Source organism: Brassica napus, chromosome C6 (assembly GCF_020379485.1).
Source record: "Brassica napus cultivar Da-Ae chromosome C6, Da-Ae, whole genome shotgun sequence".
In the NCBI taxonomy this organism is placed as follows: domain Eukaryota; kingdom Viridiplantae; phylum Streptophyta; class Magnoliopsida; order Brassicales; family Brassicaceae; genus Brassica; species Brassica napus.
In genome coordinates, this window is record NC_063449.1 from 21,480,047 (window position 1) to 21,499,713 (window position 19,667).

Sequence of the window (19,667 nt, forward strand, 5' to 3'; positions counted from 1 at the left end):
CTCGGGCGACCATCATGTGCCTTCAAGATCGTATTTATTACTTCATTCTCCTTTACATTTTGCGCTGACTCTTCTTGCAGTTCGGAGTGGACATCATATCTTTCGTGGACCTATTGTCTTTTTATTGGATCGGATTCTTGGATCGGGTTTGGAGTTGAGTTCAATATATTTAAACGTGTCTAGTAGTTTATTGTTGTTAGTTTAGGTAGTATTAAATAATTAACTCACACATGTTCACGTTGACATAAGCATTTTATTTCAGAAACAGGTTATCGATCTCAGGATTTATTTTGGGGCGGCCGGTTATGGTTTATCTTCTTCTTTTTTTTTGAAAAAGCCGGTTATGGTTTTGCTAAACGAAAAATGTCCAACTTAGAAATTGGGAAAACATAAAATTTAGGTAGTATGAAAACAAGATGATCACCAAAACATGTTTTTCTTTTCTTTTCAGAAACATGTTAAAGTTTGACGTGACAATATATTATTGATAAAAGCTTTCAAATTTTATTTAAAATACTCATAAGTCGTAGTATTAACTCTTTGGTTGGTGGCCTAATACATGTCTTTCGTCGTTGCGAAGAACAGTAAACAATTTTGTTTCTAACTACTCTAGTTTCAAGATAATAATAATGTTAAAAAGAATTAATAAATTTTTATTTATGTGTATTGAGTTAGGTCTAGTATTGTACATGGCTTAATTGATTAACAAGTCTATCAAGTATATTAAAATATTAATTCCACATTGCAAAAGAAATTGACTTTCTAGTCTACAGCAGAAACTAAACCTCAAGGATTCCAAAAGCAATCCAATTCTCCCGTACCGGCGGCTAAACCGGTGGAGTCAGGACCGGGAAATAAGGTTTCTTGATCGTTAAGAAACGTCTTCATTAGCGAATAATTGTCTTGAAGAAACAAAGGATCGGAGTAAAACAGAGAACCAGAACGGTCTTTGGACTCGTGATGCATGAGTCTTTTGTCTTTGGTTTCTTGGTCGGAGAAGCAGGTCACGTGAGTCGACGAACCAAGGAAGGAATCTCTTTGAGAACAATCCATCAATGAAGGTAATCTTGTCGGTTCAGTACGGTTAAAATGTGAATCAAGAAACATTAAATCGGACATATCAACCTTTGTACCATCAGCAAGTTTCTGGAAAACACGACAAATAACCCATTCGTTCTACATTCACAGACAAAAAAACCAAACACACAAAAGATCAAACTCAAGTCCACCAAAAAAAAAAGAAAGAAAAACATAAACTCTATTACCTTAGCTGTTTGGGGAAGATTTTGGAGTAAAAATATGCCTTCTAATCGATATTCATGCAGTACCCAATTGGTTTTAATCCCTTTAGGAGCTCTTCCTTTGTAGAAAACCAGAGTTTTCTTCATACCCACTAGTGAGTTTCCCTTGAAAATCTCTTTGTCTTTGCCTGTGGCTTTCCAATAACCGGCTTCCGTTGCCCGGTTTGTCCTTAAACCGGTTGGGTATTTCCGATCTCGTACACAAAAGAAATACCATTCTTTCTCCCCCATCTTAGCCTTCCCTATTCCACCAAAAGCCATACCAATAAAATTTGTGAACTTAATTAATTACAGAACAAAAATAATGGTCTTAAAACAAATAGAACAAAAATAAAATTTGTACTGTTTGTGCAAATTTTTATTAAGGATAAGAGGTCCTGAGAAGTTATATTCATATTTTACCAAAAAAGAAGAGGTTATATTCATATTTAGAATTCTCTTATTGTAAAAAAAAAAACTGAATATGGAAAGATTGAGAAACTTACTGGGTAAGTCCCAAGGCTCAATCTTATTGAGATCAACTTCACCAATGGCAGTGGCAGAGAATAAAGTGTTGAAGACCTTTTGTTTAAGGTAGTGAGATATGAGTTCTTCATCAGTAGGGTGAAATCTGAATCCAGGTGGTAGATCAATGTGTTCTTCATCTTCTACCATTTCAACTATTATTGATGCATCACAATCCATTTTATCTTAATGGTTCTCAGAAACAATCAAAGTTATTATCTCTTTTGTTAGAATTTTTTTTTTGGAGATGAAGAAAAGGGTTTTCGAAGAGAAAGAAAGAGAAGAAAGCTGAGGTTTAAAGAAAGAAGACGAAAGGGTTTGAGCAACGAAGCTCTCCTCTATATACTAATTTTCCATTAGAGAAATACGAAGAAAAATATTCTTATTGGTAATATTGACCAACAATTAGTCAATTCTTTTGTTTATCAAGTTATTTTTTTGCCCAAAAAAAAACAAGTTCTTTCAAACAAATGGTCGTATTGAAATTCAAGATTTTTTACCTACGATAAAGAAAAAACACTATATTCTATCTAAAAGGTTTATTATGTATATATATATGGGGCGTCAGATTTAAATCTCGTACAACAATCGAATCATACTATAAATAAACATGGTCTCCACACATACTATAACTAGTTTTTAGTTGGATAGAAAAATAAGAAGATGCGTAGATTGTTAGGCAACTTGAGATGTGTAATTTTCAAGAATCTTTTTCATTAAAAAATAAACCTTTCTATTTCAAGAACTTTAATATTTCCAAGCTTTAATTTGACCAGGAACACTTCACCTGTGGCTCCCTATCCCTTTTGTTGGTTCATGTGATAAGAACAATCTTATCACATTCTTATCACATTAAATCATGACGTTTGTCCATTCTGTAACTAATTATTAGTTGTTAGAAAAGATATTAGTATTAATATGGGTCCGATTGGTAATAGCCGTAGCTTTAAAAATTTTGTTGTAGAAAAAAATCTGTAGACTTTTTGTTGTGGCTTTAAATTTTATTGCTGTAGAATTTTATGAAAAACACTAAAAAATTGCTTTGAATATTTGGCTATGCAGAGCATTTGTACAGCTGTAGGTTATTTCAAGAACTGTGATTTCTAAAGAAAATTTAAAGCTTCATTGCTCTGAATTTGGTGATGTAGAAATAAATAGGGCTGTAGACAGCACCTACGACAACTACCGATCACCTCCTATGATTAGTGGTTTACAAACATGAATAAGTTAATTAAACTAAGTATTATAGAGTTTAGAATAATAAATTTGGTATTAATATACAAGCTTAAGTATACATGATACATTTATCTATATTTTACATATTATAATAACTTGATCTGAATGGTTGAAGAATGACCTTTAAACTCTTACGGTACGGTTCACTATTATTGGTGTTGGTGTTTAGGATAACTATAACAAAAAAAATTCCGATGGTTAGATATAATTTGTTTTTTTTGTTTAACAAATGCTATCCATCTCATGAAAATAGTATGCATGCTGCATGCATGAACCTTTGGAAAGCTGATTTTTAATAATAAAGGAACTGTTTATTTGCTTGACAAAAAAAACGAACTGTTTATTTTGTACTATTACAATGTCTACCGTTATAATAAATTATAATATTATATCTAAAATCTATTTAGAATTTCCGTGAAAAAAAATTGAAAGAATAACGTTTCCCTTGTGAAGATGAATAATGATGATGAAAATTTGTTAGGATGTGAAGACATTTTGAACAACCTTAACCATATCATATATGAATTATTTGCTTATTTTATTACGATCGAATCACGCGTTTGTGCATTGTCATACTCATTTGTCACTTCTACAACATGTGCACTTCATTATTCTCTAGAAACATTTATCCTTATTTTGATATATGGCCTTTCTATATAAATCCTTCACAAAATTAATAATATAAATCTTTATATAATATATGTACTAGATGATAATAAAGGCGCATGCGCGAAATAATTTTTTATACTAATGTTTATTCATTAAATGGTTTTAACATTTTGCAACACTATAATCTTTATCGATTGTAAAATGATGAAAACAAATGTTGGTCTCTTAAATGTATCATCGGTGTTGAAGAGTTAACGTATTACAACTTATTTTAATTATTTTTATGATTTCATATGCACAAATTGAAATTAAGTTTTGCGGCTCACACAAATCACCGAAATAAGATAGGTAATATCGATTGTAAAATGACGAAAGGAGATTAGGTTTTCTACTCTCGATTTGTTTACTATTGACTCTTCATAAGTGATTTCATTTTCTACCTCTATAAAATTGTGCATTCGTTCTCGTTTCTGTTTCATTGATATGAATTTAGTTTTTTTTTTAACTTCTTCTATGAATTCGGTGTATTACATAGGTGTCAGTTTAAAAAGATGGACATCTGTAAAAATTAGTTCTACTCCATATACATATCTAAGAATCAAATTTTTGAAAAAAATCACTAGCAAACTCTATTCATAGGTTAGTGTTCAAATCTAATATATCAAACTGTTATAAAATATAAGTGCAGACTCGAAATATAAATGTAGGTCTAGTGTATATTCACATGTTTGGTCTAAAAACCATCTAATTCTAGAACAACTAAACAAAATTCTTATTTTATTAACTTAGGCTTTTGAAATTTGGTTACTTAAGAGTATACCGATAAAAAAAAATATAATACTTTACCATTCTAGTATATGTAAAGTGTGTATATAAACTAAGAACTGTTTGATTTATTAAATGATAAACCAGAAAACTTATAATAAATAATTCAAATCTATCATTTTTACAATTATAATAGCTAAATAGAGTATTAAAGAGAAACAAATATTAGACGAATGATCAAATCTCTCATTCTTCGAGCAAACTCAAACGGAGGTGATATATGATATTTTTGACATCTTGTATATATGTTTTCTAATTGGTTTTCAAGTCTTTTTCGAGTCTTTTTAATCTTTTTTGAGTCATTACAGGTCTGGAGTTGCATATGAGAGAAGTAAGATCATCTGGAGCAAAATAGTCAGAAAGAATCCGAATTGGAGATTTTCATGAGCGGAGCAACCTTGTAGGCTGTTCCTGAACGTGCGGAGCAACCCGAGTGCATACTCCTGCGGCAGAGATTTTTAAGGACCTCTAAATATATATTTTATTATTATTCTAGACAGACTACGTTACTTTTTAAGGCGATTTTTGGAGAGAGAAAACTTGTAACCTTGTTGAGGGAGAAAAATCTCTACATCCTTTAGAGAAAATTTCTAAACCCTCTTGCTTTTTATTATTGATTTAGACATGTTTTCTTCATGCATCTATTATCTCTATGTTTTCTTGTTTCATGGATGAGTAGTCAGCTTTCTTAGTCTGGGGTGTTAGGGTGTTAGATTGTCTTCATTCATAAATGTGCTTACTGCTTGCTTTAATCTGATAGATTAATGTCTGAACTTAGGTTTATTCTACTCATTAACCGTGTAGTAGATAGTTTGACATGATATGAATTAGCTTTACATCCCTAACCAGCGAAAGTGGATGTTTGGGTGTTTTGTGAACATATCAGATTTGATCTCAATGTTTGTCATCGCGTCTCAGCACAAACGACAGTTTAGGTATGAGATCGATTGACAAAAGGTGAAGCACCACGACAGTGGGCTGATCTATCTTAAGTGATCCGAGTTTTAGACTAGTACTAAATTGAACTTGAATAATTGTTTGGCTCACACTTGTTTAACACCCAATCAAACCACCCTAGGCTATCATTCTCTTTAATCTGAAACCCAAATCAAAACATGTCACTTGCTTGTTAGGATACCTTAATCTTAAAACTCCCATATTGTTTTAGCTTAATATTGATCCCATAGAAATAAAGTGTAAACTGCTCCTCTGGAATTGAATCTCAAATATTACAACAACATTGTTTGCTTGCAGTAGAAAAGACACAATTTTAGTGTATCAAGAGGTGATTGGAATCTTGTCATGATATTTCATTAAAAGCTTTTTAATAATAAAAATCATACCTAAATTTAATCTGAATGAAATAATATATATATATATATATATATATATATATATATATATATTGTGCTTACAATATTAAAAATTACTTCGATTTGAAAAAGTATATTTCTGCGATTGTCAGGATTAAATAACCTATTAGAAACCACCTATTACAACAAATGTATATACATAAAAGTATATACATTAGTGTAAGCACATAAATCAAAACCAATAGCTTTTGTTAATTTACAATCACGTTTTGGTAAATAAATAAAAAAATCACTTTATTTACTTTGTACGGTACATAATTAAACTTTACCGATAGTGACTTAGATATATATAGTATATGTAAATATAAATATTTATTATTGACACTTCTTACTCATACGATTCTATTAATATTTGTATATTTTCTCTAACAAAAATTTAAACTGTTAATTACAAAAATTTTAATATGAGATTTTTTAATACAAATTTCAAAATTAAAATATTAAAATCTCAATGATTTTTCACTGCAAATTTTGAAATTAACATATTTTTATATAGTATATAATTTAATTTAAATGATATGAATATCTATTAATGAGACTTCATATTCATACGATTCATGATCACTTGTATCTTGCTTGAACAAAAAAAAAATTAAACCATTGATCACAAAATTTTCAATGTGGGTTTTTTTACCTTTTAGTAATTTATAGTCGTTTTAAAAAATTCAAAATATAACATATAAGAAAAAATAATTTTATTATTATAAGTTTAACGTGATTGTTTAATTTCTTTTAATAATATAAAATTAAAAAAAGGATAACAAAATTGTTATCAAATATGTATTATTCATAATCGTTAATTGTCATATATATGTTAATCATATTAGGTAGTTCCGTAACTTTTTTTTTTAAAAGAGTATTCTTTTGTAAACTACTAATCAATTTGATAGTTAGTTTAATAAAAAAATATAATATATATTTATATGGACCAAGTAACTTTTATAAAAATTCTTAAAATCAGTTTCATGATGACACGCGGCTACGAAAACATGTTGTAAAGTTTCAGGATTAATATATAGGGGATATATATACACTATGTATTTTTAACCAAGTTATTTATGAAATGCAACTTCAATTTTAATCCATATTAGATATAAAATATATATTTACATACTCCTTTTCTCTTTTAAACTAATTTTCCTGTATTAAAGGAGAAAGATACACAAGTTTGAAACTAGTTTCCAGAAAAAGATATATCTGTTTTGACTCAAAAAGCTAATGATAAAATTCATAGTACAAAAGGAATATTGGATCTAAAAGGCCAGAAGCATGCAGTCAATGGCTAGATAGGCTCACAGCACATGTGCTAGGTACAATAATTTTCAGGTTATATATATATCTACCTATATATATATATATATACAATCATTTCAGTTTAGAAAGATATGTGTTCTATAAAATATTATTTTAAAATAATATTTTTTGGTTTTTATTTATTTTTATTACTTAACAAAATAAACTATAAATTCAAGAAAATAAGTTTTGAATAGATTTCTATTGGTATGTGGTGAAGTGCTCCAGTGTCTGACCATCGTTTGTGCAAGCGTCGATGCGAGTTGAATGGATTGAAATTTCTCATTGACGTATGGAACTTGCCTTCCTCAAATCAAGATGAAAAAGGAAAGACGGCCGATTTCGGAGGCATATACGAAGGTATCCTAGGCTGAGCGGAAGCAAGACTGAAAAATTCACATAGAAACTTAGTATTTAAAGAAATTTTAGGCAATTTCATTTTTGTTATCGAGCTTCGACTCAACTAAGTTTAAAACTTTAGAGGTTTAGAACTAGATAACTCACAACTCTTGCGGTCATAGATTTTACAAAATGTTGTAACTATACCAACACTCTTACGCAAATTCGAAATAAGAACATTTTTCTCTTTTCTCACAAATTCGTAATGTTTTATTTTGTTTTTCATTCGTAATTTGATCACTTGTTGCTGGTTTCACAGATAACTGGATCTTCAGAAAAAGTGAAAAAGTTATGCTTTCTTCAGAGAACTGGATCTTCACTTGTTGCTGTTATCTTGTTTAATACAAATCAAAAATTCCAAAACAGATTATGCCGTCTAAATAAACAAACATTGATGGTGCCTGAACAGCAGCGTCGGATGTATTTTAGAACATCTGTATAACCAAACATTCTAATGCTAAATAAGAGTGTTCTTTTTTCTCAATAATAAAATTCTAAATAAGACTGAAAACGTCTTTCGCTAGAACACTTCTAGCAATAGCTTGTACTGAAGTATTAATTTGAAACTAAAAATAACCTAATGGTATATATATAATCAATGGAAAAACACTCTTTTAAAATCATGTGACCCTTATAGAATTGCCACTAAGTAAAAAGATATAAACAGTCTCTTGAGATATTTTTGGCTACTAACGATGATGAGTTGCTTCATTTGCTATGAAGTTGATACTTCTAAAGCTAATCCTTTAGTAGTCCTTTCCTTTTCAGGAAATATAAAGAATTCTATAAATATCTTAGTTTGTGGTGAGCCTAACACGTGTTCCTTCTATCTTTGAAACGGCAAGAGTTTCAAGCGTATCACCAACGCCAACCATTCTCTTGGGCACGTCACCAATACAGCCAATTCCACAATAGACACGTTGTTGAATACCAATGGGGTTAACAAGAATCAAACTTCGATCCTATTTATCTAAGACCATTGTTAGAAAAATGGCTGTAATAACAAGACTGATACAGCAACAAACTGGTTTCTTTACCTCAACAATTGATCTGCTCATAATTGCTTATTCTTTGTTGCAATGGAGATTTTAGTTTCTTTATTTTGATGACAAATCTAATCTCTAGCATTCAATAAACTCAACGTTTTGTTATCAGAGCCTGTCCTAGATATTCACTGACTGAAAGTAAAAAGAAAACAAAATAGTCACATAAAAAATAAAAAATATCTAAAATGGTAAAGATGAGATTGGAACACTTGTGTTAATGTTTATAGACATAGACTCTACAACTAGACTAGAGGGAATATTTGGGTTATGTGCCGAAATTATTTTATAAATGAAACGGCCGGAAGTCTAAGGGCCGACACTCTTTTTTAATATTGGTTAAATCACCAATTAAATTATCATATTATTTTTAATTTATTTATATAATGTTGTCAAAATTTTGATGAACAACTTCACGGATACATGTAACATATGCAATATTGATGAACAACTCCACGGATAATAATTTCATGATGAAGCTTCTTCGATGAACAAACTTTCTTCACAACACAAAACTTTGACTGTAGTACTCTGGAAACTCTGTTAAATTAGGCATTCTATAATCTACAAAAAGTTTAATTGTCTAAGATTCATACCTCAAATCTGGATGTAAAATCTTTTTAACGTTAACCACTAGGCTATAGTACTTCCGCAACATCCGCAGTGTTTGTTATTTTTTTTATTTTTCAAAGACCTTTTGTTACCCATGCAAATTTTTTGATAAAAGGCTTTCCATGTAACTTTTATCAGTAAATACATTTGAAGAACAGATGTGCATCACATTTGTAAAGAAATTCTTCTCATATCACATATCTATGGTTTCAACGTAATCGTTGGTTTGCTGCAGTAGCTAAAAAATTCCATTCGCATTTTCTGGCCGTAGTTTTGGATTAGAAGATATAATGGTAACAGGTGTTCAAAAAAAAAAGATATAATGGTAACATTCAGTTTTTAGATTTTATTATTTACTTGTTAAAACTAAACGTCATTTCATCGAATCTATATTGGGTGATTAAGTTTTATTTTATTTTATTTTAGAGTTTATTTTATTTTTGTTCAATTTTTATTTTACAGTTTCTATATATCAAAAAGACTTTTAATAGTCTGTGTATTCTTTGGGAGCCTAAATATTTCATATTGCTTTTAACAGTGTTATATAGTTCATATTCTAAAAAGATTTTGCCTATGTTTCTTGATTGGGTACTGCTGGAGTCTCATGAATATATTCTAAGGTCTCTAGAAATGGTACTTCTACACAAAATTATCATATCGTCTTGGTGGTCACTTTACATGCAAATGTTTGAGAATATGGCAACTTGATAAAAGCCTAATAAGAAAAAATCATCATTTTTGTAAACCACATAAACCAGGCCAAAACATAGGGAGCATACACAATTTTAAGAGTTCACATTGATGGACAAAAACATCCATTCAAAATGTATAGTTATGGTTTAGTCGACTTAACAAGCAAGCCATGTAAAAAATGACTTGTTGAGACTGGTTTGGAGGTTGAAATGTGGTTGTTATTGATCTTTGAATCTAATACAGTGATGATGAATAAAATGTATATGAATACAAGATAATTCGAGTGTAAAATAGGTATAGTTTAGATGTAAGGAGCTTGGATCCCCCTCTTATTTCCTCCGACGTCCTTTTATAGCTGTCTGGGGTGGGGATTGTAACAGCAACGTGATCTTCGGCGTATACCTTGTGCCATTAATACCACCTTAAATGCTTTGGTATTCTTTGCGTTTTATTTTCACTGGGTTAGGTCAGCATTGACTCTATTCGGATCTCGGGATGGGTTCTCGTTTTTCTTGGGCCGTATTATCCTATTAAGAGGCCTTCGTACCATTGGGGCGAATTCTGTACCGGGTTTGGAGTGGGATGAAACCCACCTCCAACAGTAGTCTCCCTCCCCCTGGGAGTCCAACGTATCTCGGGTCGTCAGCAAGATCAAGGGTTGATCCCGACATGGGTGATGTATTTCCGACCTGTGATTTATGAGTTTCAAAACCCGTTTGGGATTCCGGTTTCGTAGTTGCCAATTCGATCCCAAATTTTATTGATGTAAATCAAGGGATTTGATTTTTCCTCTTTAGGAAATGGATCATCTTGACACGTCAATCATTTCATTTTGTGGTTTCCAAGTTTTAATATACACATTCCTTATCTTCCTCTTTTTATTTCTGATTATTGCCATTTGAAAAGCAAAAGGTTGGCTTCGTGCTTTCTTTCTCTATGTATTTTTTTTTTTTTTGCTAAAATATGTTAATACCATTGAAAAATGAAATAGGAAAATACAAATGTAAGAACCTAATCTAACTGAACTCCGTGGCAAAAAAAAAAAAAAAACAGAGAGCCAGTACAAAACAGAGCATTGTTCTTAAGAGATTATCTTATCCAGATAGATAATAAATTGTGAAATTGCCGTCTATGCTTTCTTCCCAAAATGATGTTACGCACTTCTCGATCGATGGCTTTGAACAAAGTTATCACCGGTACTGACTGCTGATTATGAAGAACGTTGTTACGTTGACGCCATAGGTGAAAAATTGCAGCCTGAGCCACCACAGACCTCAGCGTTCTAGGAGCAGCTGATGAGCCTTGCCTCAACCATGATAAGAGCTCTGCCCATGAAGAAAATAGATTGCGAACCGGATCAAGGCGTAAGAGGATAAGTTTCCAAATCTCTCTGCTGTATACACAAGATAGCAAAACATGCTCTCTCGTTTCATTTGCCACAGCGCACAGACAACACAAAGTGGTTATGTTTAAACCCCAAGAAGCTAGTCTCACCCTTGTAGGAAGCCGGTTCAGTTGAGCTATCCACATATTGAACGCATGATTTGGAACACACCCTTTGAACCATACAACTTTAGACCAGTGTTTCTTCTCTGCACGAGGCCTGAGAACCTCCCAAGTATGAGCAGAGGAGAAGGAATTATATTCTTTCCCATCAACCACCCAACAGTGAGTGTCGTTACTAGTTGAATGTGATGGTAACTCAATGGTTGTTAAGAAAACATGCAGCTGTAGCTCCTGATCAGACCTTGGACATGGGAGCAACCAACCAGCTGAGGAGCAACCAACCAGCTGCAACTGATGCATTTAGGGGATGCCTGAGTCTGCTTGGACCTGAGTATCCTAGGTACTGAATGAGGGGCCCGAACGGCGTCCAAGAGTCCCACCAGAACTGGGTATTCCTACCATCCGCCACGTTAGTTCTCAAGAAGATTGCCGCCAAAGGTCTTAGCTGGAGGATGGACTTCCATAGCGAAGAGTGAATCGTTGAAACCTCAATCTCCGAAAAGCTTTTAGTCCCAATAATATAATGCTTCTGCCATTTCGCCCACAGTGAATTATTGTCCGAGAAGAGCAACCAGATGAAGCGCATACACAATGTTTTATTCCAAATGGACAGCTTACGTAAGCCTAACCCTCCTTCCTCTTTCGGTAGACAAACTGATGCCCATGATACTTTTGTACCTCTCCAGCTGTCCACATTACCTGACCAAAGGAATCTAGAGCAGAGCGATTCAATCCGTTTTATGCAAGATTTTGGCAAGAGAAAGGTGGAAATCCAGAAATTTACCAGACCTGTGATAACTGATCCAATAAGCTGTCTTCTACCAGAGAAAGATAGAGTTTTCACTGACCATGCTCTACACAATTTTGTAATTTTATCCAGCAACGGCTCGTACTCAGAAACCCGAAGCTTGCGGTGCATTAAAGGTAGGCCCAAATATCTTACAGGCAATGTACCTTTGCTAAATCCGTACCTTGCTAAAGCCTGAGATTCAGTAAGGTTTACTCCTGCATGAAACAGCTGTGTCTTTTGTTGATTCATTCGGAGCCCAGACCAAGACGCACAATCATCAAGCGCTTCAGTAATACCGTGCAAGAGTAGCTACCCCCATCGAAGAAGATCATTATGTCATCCGCAAACATCAAGTGGGAAATATGAAGCAGAGAGGTCTGTGGGTGATAATGAATTTCCCCTGCCTGAAACCTCGAATGCAGTAGCTGCGAAAGAACTTCCATGGATAAGACAAAGAGATAAGGTGATAGGGGATCACCTTGTCTTAACCCCTTGGTATTTCGAAAGTGACCACCTGAACTGCCATTAATTGCCACTGTGAAGGAGGCAGTTGTAATGCATTCAGATATCCAACCCACAAAAATATCTGGAATGTCCAGGGCACGCAATGCTGATAAGACAAAGCTCCAACGAACAGAATCGAAAGCTTTACACAAGTCAACTTTAAGCATGGCCCGAGGCTCAATATTTCCTGTTATAACCTTGAATAATTTCTGTAGCCAAAACATTCTCGCCAAGAGTACGACCAGATAAGAACGCAGATTGATGAGGAGCGATAACCTGTGGCAAAAATTCCTGCAGTCTTGAGGCAAGAAGCTTGGAGATTACCTTATAAACCGTGTTGAGGCATGATATTGGTCTGAAATCCTTTGCAGAAGATGCGTTAGTGATCTTAGGAATAAGGATCAATGTCGTTTCATTCCACTGCTTTAGCAGCTTCCCTGACCTAAAAAATTCACCAACAGCATCACAAACTTCTGGCCCGATGACAGACCAACAACCGGTGAAGAATTCCGCGGAATATCCATCAGGCCCACTAGTTTTGTTTCTTGGCAGTGAAAAGAAAGCAGCTCTGATATCTTCAAACGTGAACTGTTTAGATAATCTATCCTTCTGTTCTGTGGAGCAGCGGTACCGCAGAAGAAGATTCATATCAGCTTGCGAATGTGATTGTGCATCCTCAGCCCCACTCAAAAGTGACGTGTAATACTGAACGCAGTGATCGATGATGCCTGACTGAGTATCAATACGCTCACCCGCTGGTGAGATCAGATACTGAACTCTATGTATTTTTTCGTCTGCACTGTTTGTGTGAATTGGTTGTTCTTTTAGTTTTTGATGTCATTCTATTTGATTCTTCTTTGTCTCTAGTTTTTTTTCCCTTTCTTATTTATTCTATTTTTCGTGTTGCTCCATTCTGGTGGTGTTTCCGGTTGAAAGAATCATTCTTGGCCTTTTCGTTAGGGCTCAGTATCCCGATGGTTTTGCAGTTAGGGTTTTATATTATAGATCGGATTCTGGCAGATGATTGTGTTTGGTTGATTTCTGGCTACTTAATTTTTCCGTTTTTGTTTGTTTCTTCTATATAGTGTATTTCGTGAACTTTTGTCTCGATACTGTCTTTTCTTGAGTTATCCCTTGCTTTAAGTTTTCTTAAAGTACGTTTCTCTTCTTACATGCGTTTCGTTTGTCCATGTTAGTTTGTCTTGTTTGGTCCACCTTTCCTTCTTGATATATCATTGTTTTTACCTGTTTTTAGCAATGATATAAGTCCGTTTTCAGAGTCTTTTAATATGCATTTGGAGTTATTTTAGAGTCTTTTCACGTCTAGGTACTTATTGGACTTGATTTGAGCTTTTGGATCATTTTGAAGCTTTGAGGAAAGCTCTCCTCAAAACTTGAAGTCAGAATCTGTTCTTACAAGAAGCGTCGATCGATACTCTTGATTTTATCGATCGACACCCCACTATTTCGCGAGTTTAATAACTATTGAAAGAAATTACCATTTTTGTCCAGAAGTTTCAGGAATTGCACAACAAGTCCGTGGCCGGATATCTTTATATTTTTTGGGAAGTCAGTTTGCTATGTATCGCGTTCAAGTTAATTCTTACGACGGTTATTTACAGAGGTACCATTAATGAATTAAAAATATTGAATTTAAACACTATTATAATTTTTTATTTAGTTTCATTTTTACCTTTTCCATATAACATATATAATAACAAGAAACATTTATAAAGTTTACAAACGAATTTAAACACTAAAATGTGTATATATTTTTTATATACTAAAGCACAAGTCAATTGACAAATCAAATTTTGACAAATGGAAAATAATTTAGAAAAATTTAAAACAATTGACTGGAAAAGAATATCTCTTCGGTTCCTATTTTTTAGCAATTATATTGAACGCCACTTTACCATGATCAACGCCACTTTACCATGATCTCAAATGTTTTCCTCTTTATATAACTTTGGCCTAATAGTTTACTCTCTGTTTCTTTTTCTCCTTCTTTATCTTCTCCAACAAACAACAAATCTTTTTATCTCTGTTACATTTTCAATTTTGAATTCGCGCTTCTTAGTATATTCTTTCTTTTTTTTCTGCACCTAATCTTCAGTCTAGATTAATACTTAAAAGTCTATCGTGGACAAAAAATTAGATTGATGGGAAGCAATTGATATACAAGTACAATAATTTCGAGGAGATTTGATTTTAGATCACTACAGCCCCTGGAGGTCACAGTTTGGAGAGACAGGATGGAGCATGAAATATTTATTCTTGTGGGAAACCCATGACTATACTCTCGTGCAGTGATCTTTCAGTTGAATCAAAGAAAGCATAAATTTTTGGTCTGACAAAGAAGGTTTGTCTGTTTTTCATTCTTTAATATTTTTCTTGGATTTGTTGACAAATGTTTCATTTGTTGAATCAATTACTTTTCAGTATTCATTACTGCAACTGGGGATGCTATAGCCATTGTTGAACGTATCAGGGAGCTTGCATTTCAGAATTCAAAGGTAAATTTACTTTACTTAATCATTGCTAAACAATCTTTTTAATTTACAAAAGGCAAAATATAGTTGTAAATTTTAATCTTATAAATAAACTGAACAAACTATCAAAATAAGTAACGTGGGTTAAATTTGTTTAAATGTGTGTTTTTTACTGAAGATGTTAGGTAAATTAACATAAAATGTCAATATTAAACTATAAAACTTAAAATAGTAAATTTACTGTATTTATCTTATCTAAAATTTGCACTAAACTACATTAAGTATTCTTTATTCTGTACAAAATCATCAAATATTGTATTTCAAATATGTTTTGTATTTTGGTATATATTTTATTTATTTTTGAAAAATTCTACAAACATGTATCCAGTTTATAATGATATCAAAGTTATTCCTTCATCCCTTCAACTGCTTCGTTTCAATGCATGTACTTCTGATATTATGCCATACTGTTTATATAAATATTTTAAACAATATTCACTTTGATTGAAATTCTTTCGAAGATCAAACAATTTTAAAACAGTTAATTGACCTATGCGTAGCACAGGTGGTAATACTAGTATATATATATATATTATAATTTCATTAAAAATAAAATTTCACAAAATAGTAATATTCCGTTTAAAACATATTTTTTACATAAAAATATGTTCAAAGTAATAAAAATACTTAATTTCTATCTCTATTTTTTCTTAGATGAGAAAATATATATGTTTATATAATGTGATTTCATAACAAAAAGTTCACAGAGATAATCTTGATAATAAAAAAATAAATATTATTCCTTTAAAACATACTTTATACAATATAAGATAATATATTTTCAAAGTAATAAATATTTTCTTTATATATGTCTATTTTCTTAGATGATTACATAAAATAAATAAATAACATAAACCGATATATGTTTAATTGAATAAAAATAGTTTATAATTATTATTATTGAAATATTTTTTCGTAATATTTAGATGACTATAATATCTTACAATTACAGAAAAGTACCTATAAATTATATTCTACTTATATAGTATCATTTCACAAAAATCACAATTTTAGTGCTGATTTTAAGACATATTTTGATCAATTAACTTCAAAATATTTGTAAATAGCATATAGTTTTAATGAGGTATATATTATATTTTATCATTATCAAAAAATATTTTTCTTAATATTTAGTTTCTTTTTAATTTTATGTTTTCTTTATGTTTGTGGAACTTAATATACCCATAATCAAAATACCCAAGCAAATTTGAATTGTATTTTTTAAGATTATTTAAAATAATTTTCCGCTTAACTTTCAATAAATGTTAGGCACAAAATTATTTAGAAGTTATAAAACATTTAATTATTGTACATATTGATATTCGTTCATGAGTTTACTAATATTGATCAGCTATCCTTATGTATGTAATTTCATGTTGATCATTTCTTTATTTTCTAATATTTTTAAAACATCAACATATAATTTTGATAAATATTATGAAAATAAATGAATATTTAAGTGAGAAATAAAAATAATTTTATTTGACTTAATTAGAATAAAAACTAATTACACTTGAGTTTGAATTCGAAAGAATGTATGTAACTCATATACTCACAACATGAGTGACTCTACTATGACAACTTATAATTTTATAATAAGAATCTATTTATTTATTAATATATAAATTAATTATGACTCAAAACATATTAATAATAAAAAATAAAATATTAACTAACTTTTACAATATAATTTTATATATATGTAAGAGACTTCAGAATATTATCGTTATATTCATTTATATAATTTTGAATCAAACACCGCAATTATTTTTTATTTAATTCTAAGCAATATATAGTGAAAATTGGAAAATATGACTCATTACTTGATTTTAAACACAAAAGTATATCCCAACTTGAATCAAATGCAAAACTAACCCAAAAGATTAGTGAAATTACAAGTAGCTCCTTATGACAAAAAAAAAACAGAATGTACTTTTATCTTCTAGGGGCTTTGTACGTCATCTGGGAGAAAACTTACATGAACTCTTTTTATTTTGATGGGGGGGGGGGATTGAAATTATTGATACAATTTCAATAGCAAAACAAAATAACACAAAAGTTTAATCAAATTTACTAAAACTAAGAGATAAGACTTCTAAGAAAACTAAGTCAAATTCATAAAATATCAAACATATAACACTTTCACTAGAAGTCTTTTCGGAAGTCTTCGGAAGTCTTCCAGGAAGTCTTCTCAGAAGACTTAAATTTTAAGCGGAAAAATAAAATATAAGTTGGAAATTTAAGCGGGAAATTAAAATTTTGGCGGGAAATTTAATTGTAAGTGAAAATTGAAATTTTTAAATCTCATGAAAATTGAAAAGTATATCTTATAATATAAGAAGACATATTAAACCATATAACTTGATAATCTTGAAGTTACTTAACAATTTTAAAAATTAATAAAAAATATATTAAAGTTACTTAACAAGTTTACAAAAACTAACGTAGAAGACGCACATAAATCTTCTCGAATTAGCTAGAAACATTAATAAACATGAATGTTGCTAACCTCATAATGTTGCTAACCTCATAATTAAAATCAATTAAGTTATGAATTTCATTTAGGACCACAAATATCGATTAATATACATGAATTAACAAGAAAATGTTCAAAAGCCTTTATAGTTGTAGAGAAAATAAAAATTTATTAAACATTGACGTAGAAGACTTCCATAGAAGTCGTCCGCCAAAATGACATAAATGGGTCTTCTGGAAGTCTTCCATTTATGTCATTTTTGCAATTGAAAATTTACAAAGGAAGACTTCCATAGAACTCTACTCCACAACATGCTTCTTTGGAAGTCTTCTTATGTAAATATCGGCTTACTTTTGTTTTTGAAAAAATCTCGAAAATACCAGTGAAGACTTATCGGTAAGTCTTCTATGATAAACATGTTAGTTTTGCAATTGACCGAATTGTGTCAAAAATTTGACTTTTTTTAGAAGACTTACATGGAAGTCTTCCACCAGAAAAATAAAACTTAAATATTGCATTTTACTAGACTACTTCCATGTAAGTCGTCTCAGGTTAAATATTTAATTTTAACCAAGGTTTGACCAGAATCTCGAAATAAAATTCTGGAAGACTTCTGCGTAAGCCGTCTTCCGAAAGACATATATGGAAGCCATCTAATTAAAATTGAATATTTAACTTTTATTTTCAACTGCAAAAGTAACACGAGACGACTTTCACCAACATTGAAAATACTTCAACTGAGGGTTCGAAAGACTTACAGGAAATTCTTCCGGCCGGAGACTTACAGGGAATTCTTCCGGCGGAAAACTTCCGTGTAAGTCATTTAGAGAAAGTAAAACTTCTGATACAATCCGGTCAATTGCAAAACTAACATGTGTATCCTAAACAACTTATCATGAAGTCTTCTCTGGTATTTTCGTCACTTTTTTGTTAACAAAGAAAAGTTGGAAAAATTCCAAAGAAGTCGTCTCTAAAAACACACATAAAGTCAGTTGCAAAACTAACCTTTGTACTGACCAGAAGACTTCCGTATAAGTATTCTACGACCAGAAGACTTACACGGAAGTCTTCTGATGAACAGATCTGGACAAAAAAAAATCAATTTCATACTTTCAACCAGTGAGATAACTTGATTAGCTTCTCCTATCACATATAACTTCACCACGAAACAGACCCAGTTGTTAATGACCAAGAATCATGAGTTTGAACCTTACAAAGTTTAGAACCAAAATCTTGGTTTTCTTTTGATGAATATAAAGAAAAAAGTGAAAGAAATGTAGTTTGTGTGCATAAGTAATGAGATATGAAAAGTAAAAATCGAAACTTTGGTGCTTTAAGAGCTTCAAATTGGTTGTTCATGGTGGGTTGGTGTATTGATGGCAATGGCAATATTGTAAATACATGATGAAGATAAGGATGATAGAGTAAAACACTCATTTTCGGAAAAAAGTAATGGTATTTTGTGAATAATCCGAACTTCTGGGATGAATAGGGAAACTGAAAGTTCCAAACAAAAATCATGGGTTAGTTTTGTATTTACCTTTTTTTAGTCATATTTGAAAAAATCCCAATATATATTATACTAGGGTCGGCCCGCCCTACGGGTGGGATAGAAATTTAAAAACAATTAAAACAGTTAGAATGAATGTTTAATATAAATTTGTATCATATAAAAATATACGTATTAGTTAAATATTGTACATGTTAATGTATTTGAATACTAAATAGACTATGAAGCTACCAATATTTGCTTTGATTAGAGATATTTCCTTGCTTTGATTACTGTTGAATGAACTATGTAAATTAAATTGGTTGGTAAACTGTTAGTACAAAACTATATGTCATGTCTTGGGATTTTTGCTCTTATACCATCGTTTTTTGCAAAAAAACTCTTATACCATCTTTCTTTTAAGGTTGGGACATTCACCGGGTTTAGTTGTATGTGGTTGTT

At 31.4% G+C, this 19,667-nt stretch overlaps 1 protein-coding gene across 1 annotated transcript; it reads right to left on the bottom strand.

Moving 5' to 3' along the window:
• Positions 1-627: 627 nt before the first annotated feature.
• On the bottom strand, positions 628-2,372 carry LOC106402917 (NAC domain-containing protein 92). Its single transcript, XM_013843743.3, has 3 exons — positions 1,787-2,372; positions 1,266-1,543; positions 628-1,176 (listed from the first exon to the last, which is right to left on the bottom strand). The coding sequence occupies exons 1-3, from the start codon at positions 1,983-1,985 to the stop codon at positions 787-789; spliced, it is 867 nt and encodes a 288-aa protein (XP_013699197.1). The 5' UTR covers positions 1,986-2,372; the 3' UTR covers positions 628-786.
• Positions 2,373-19,667: the final 17,295 nt, after the last annotated feature.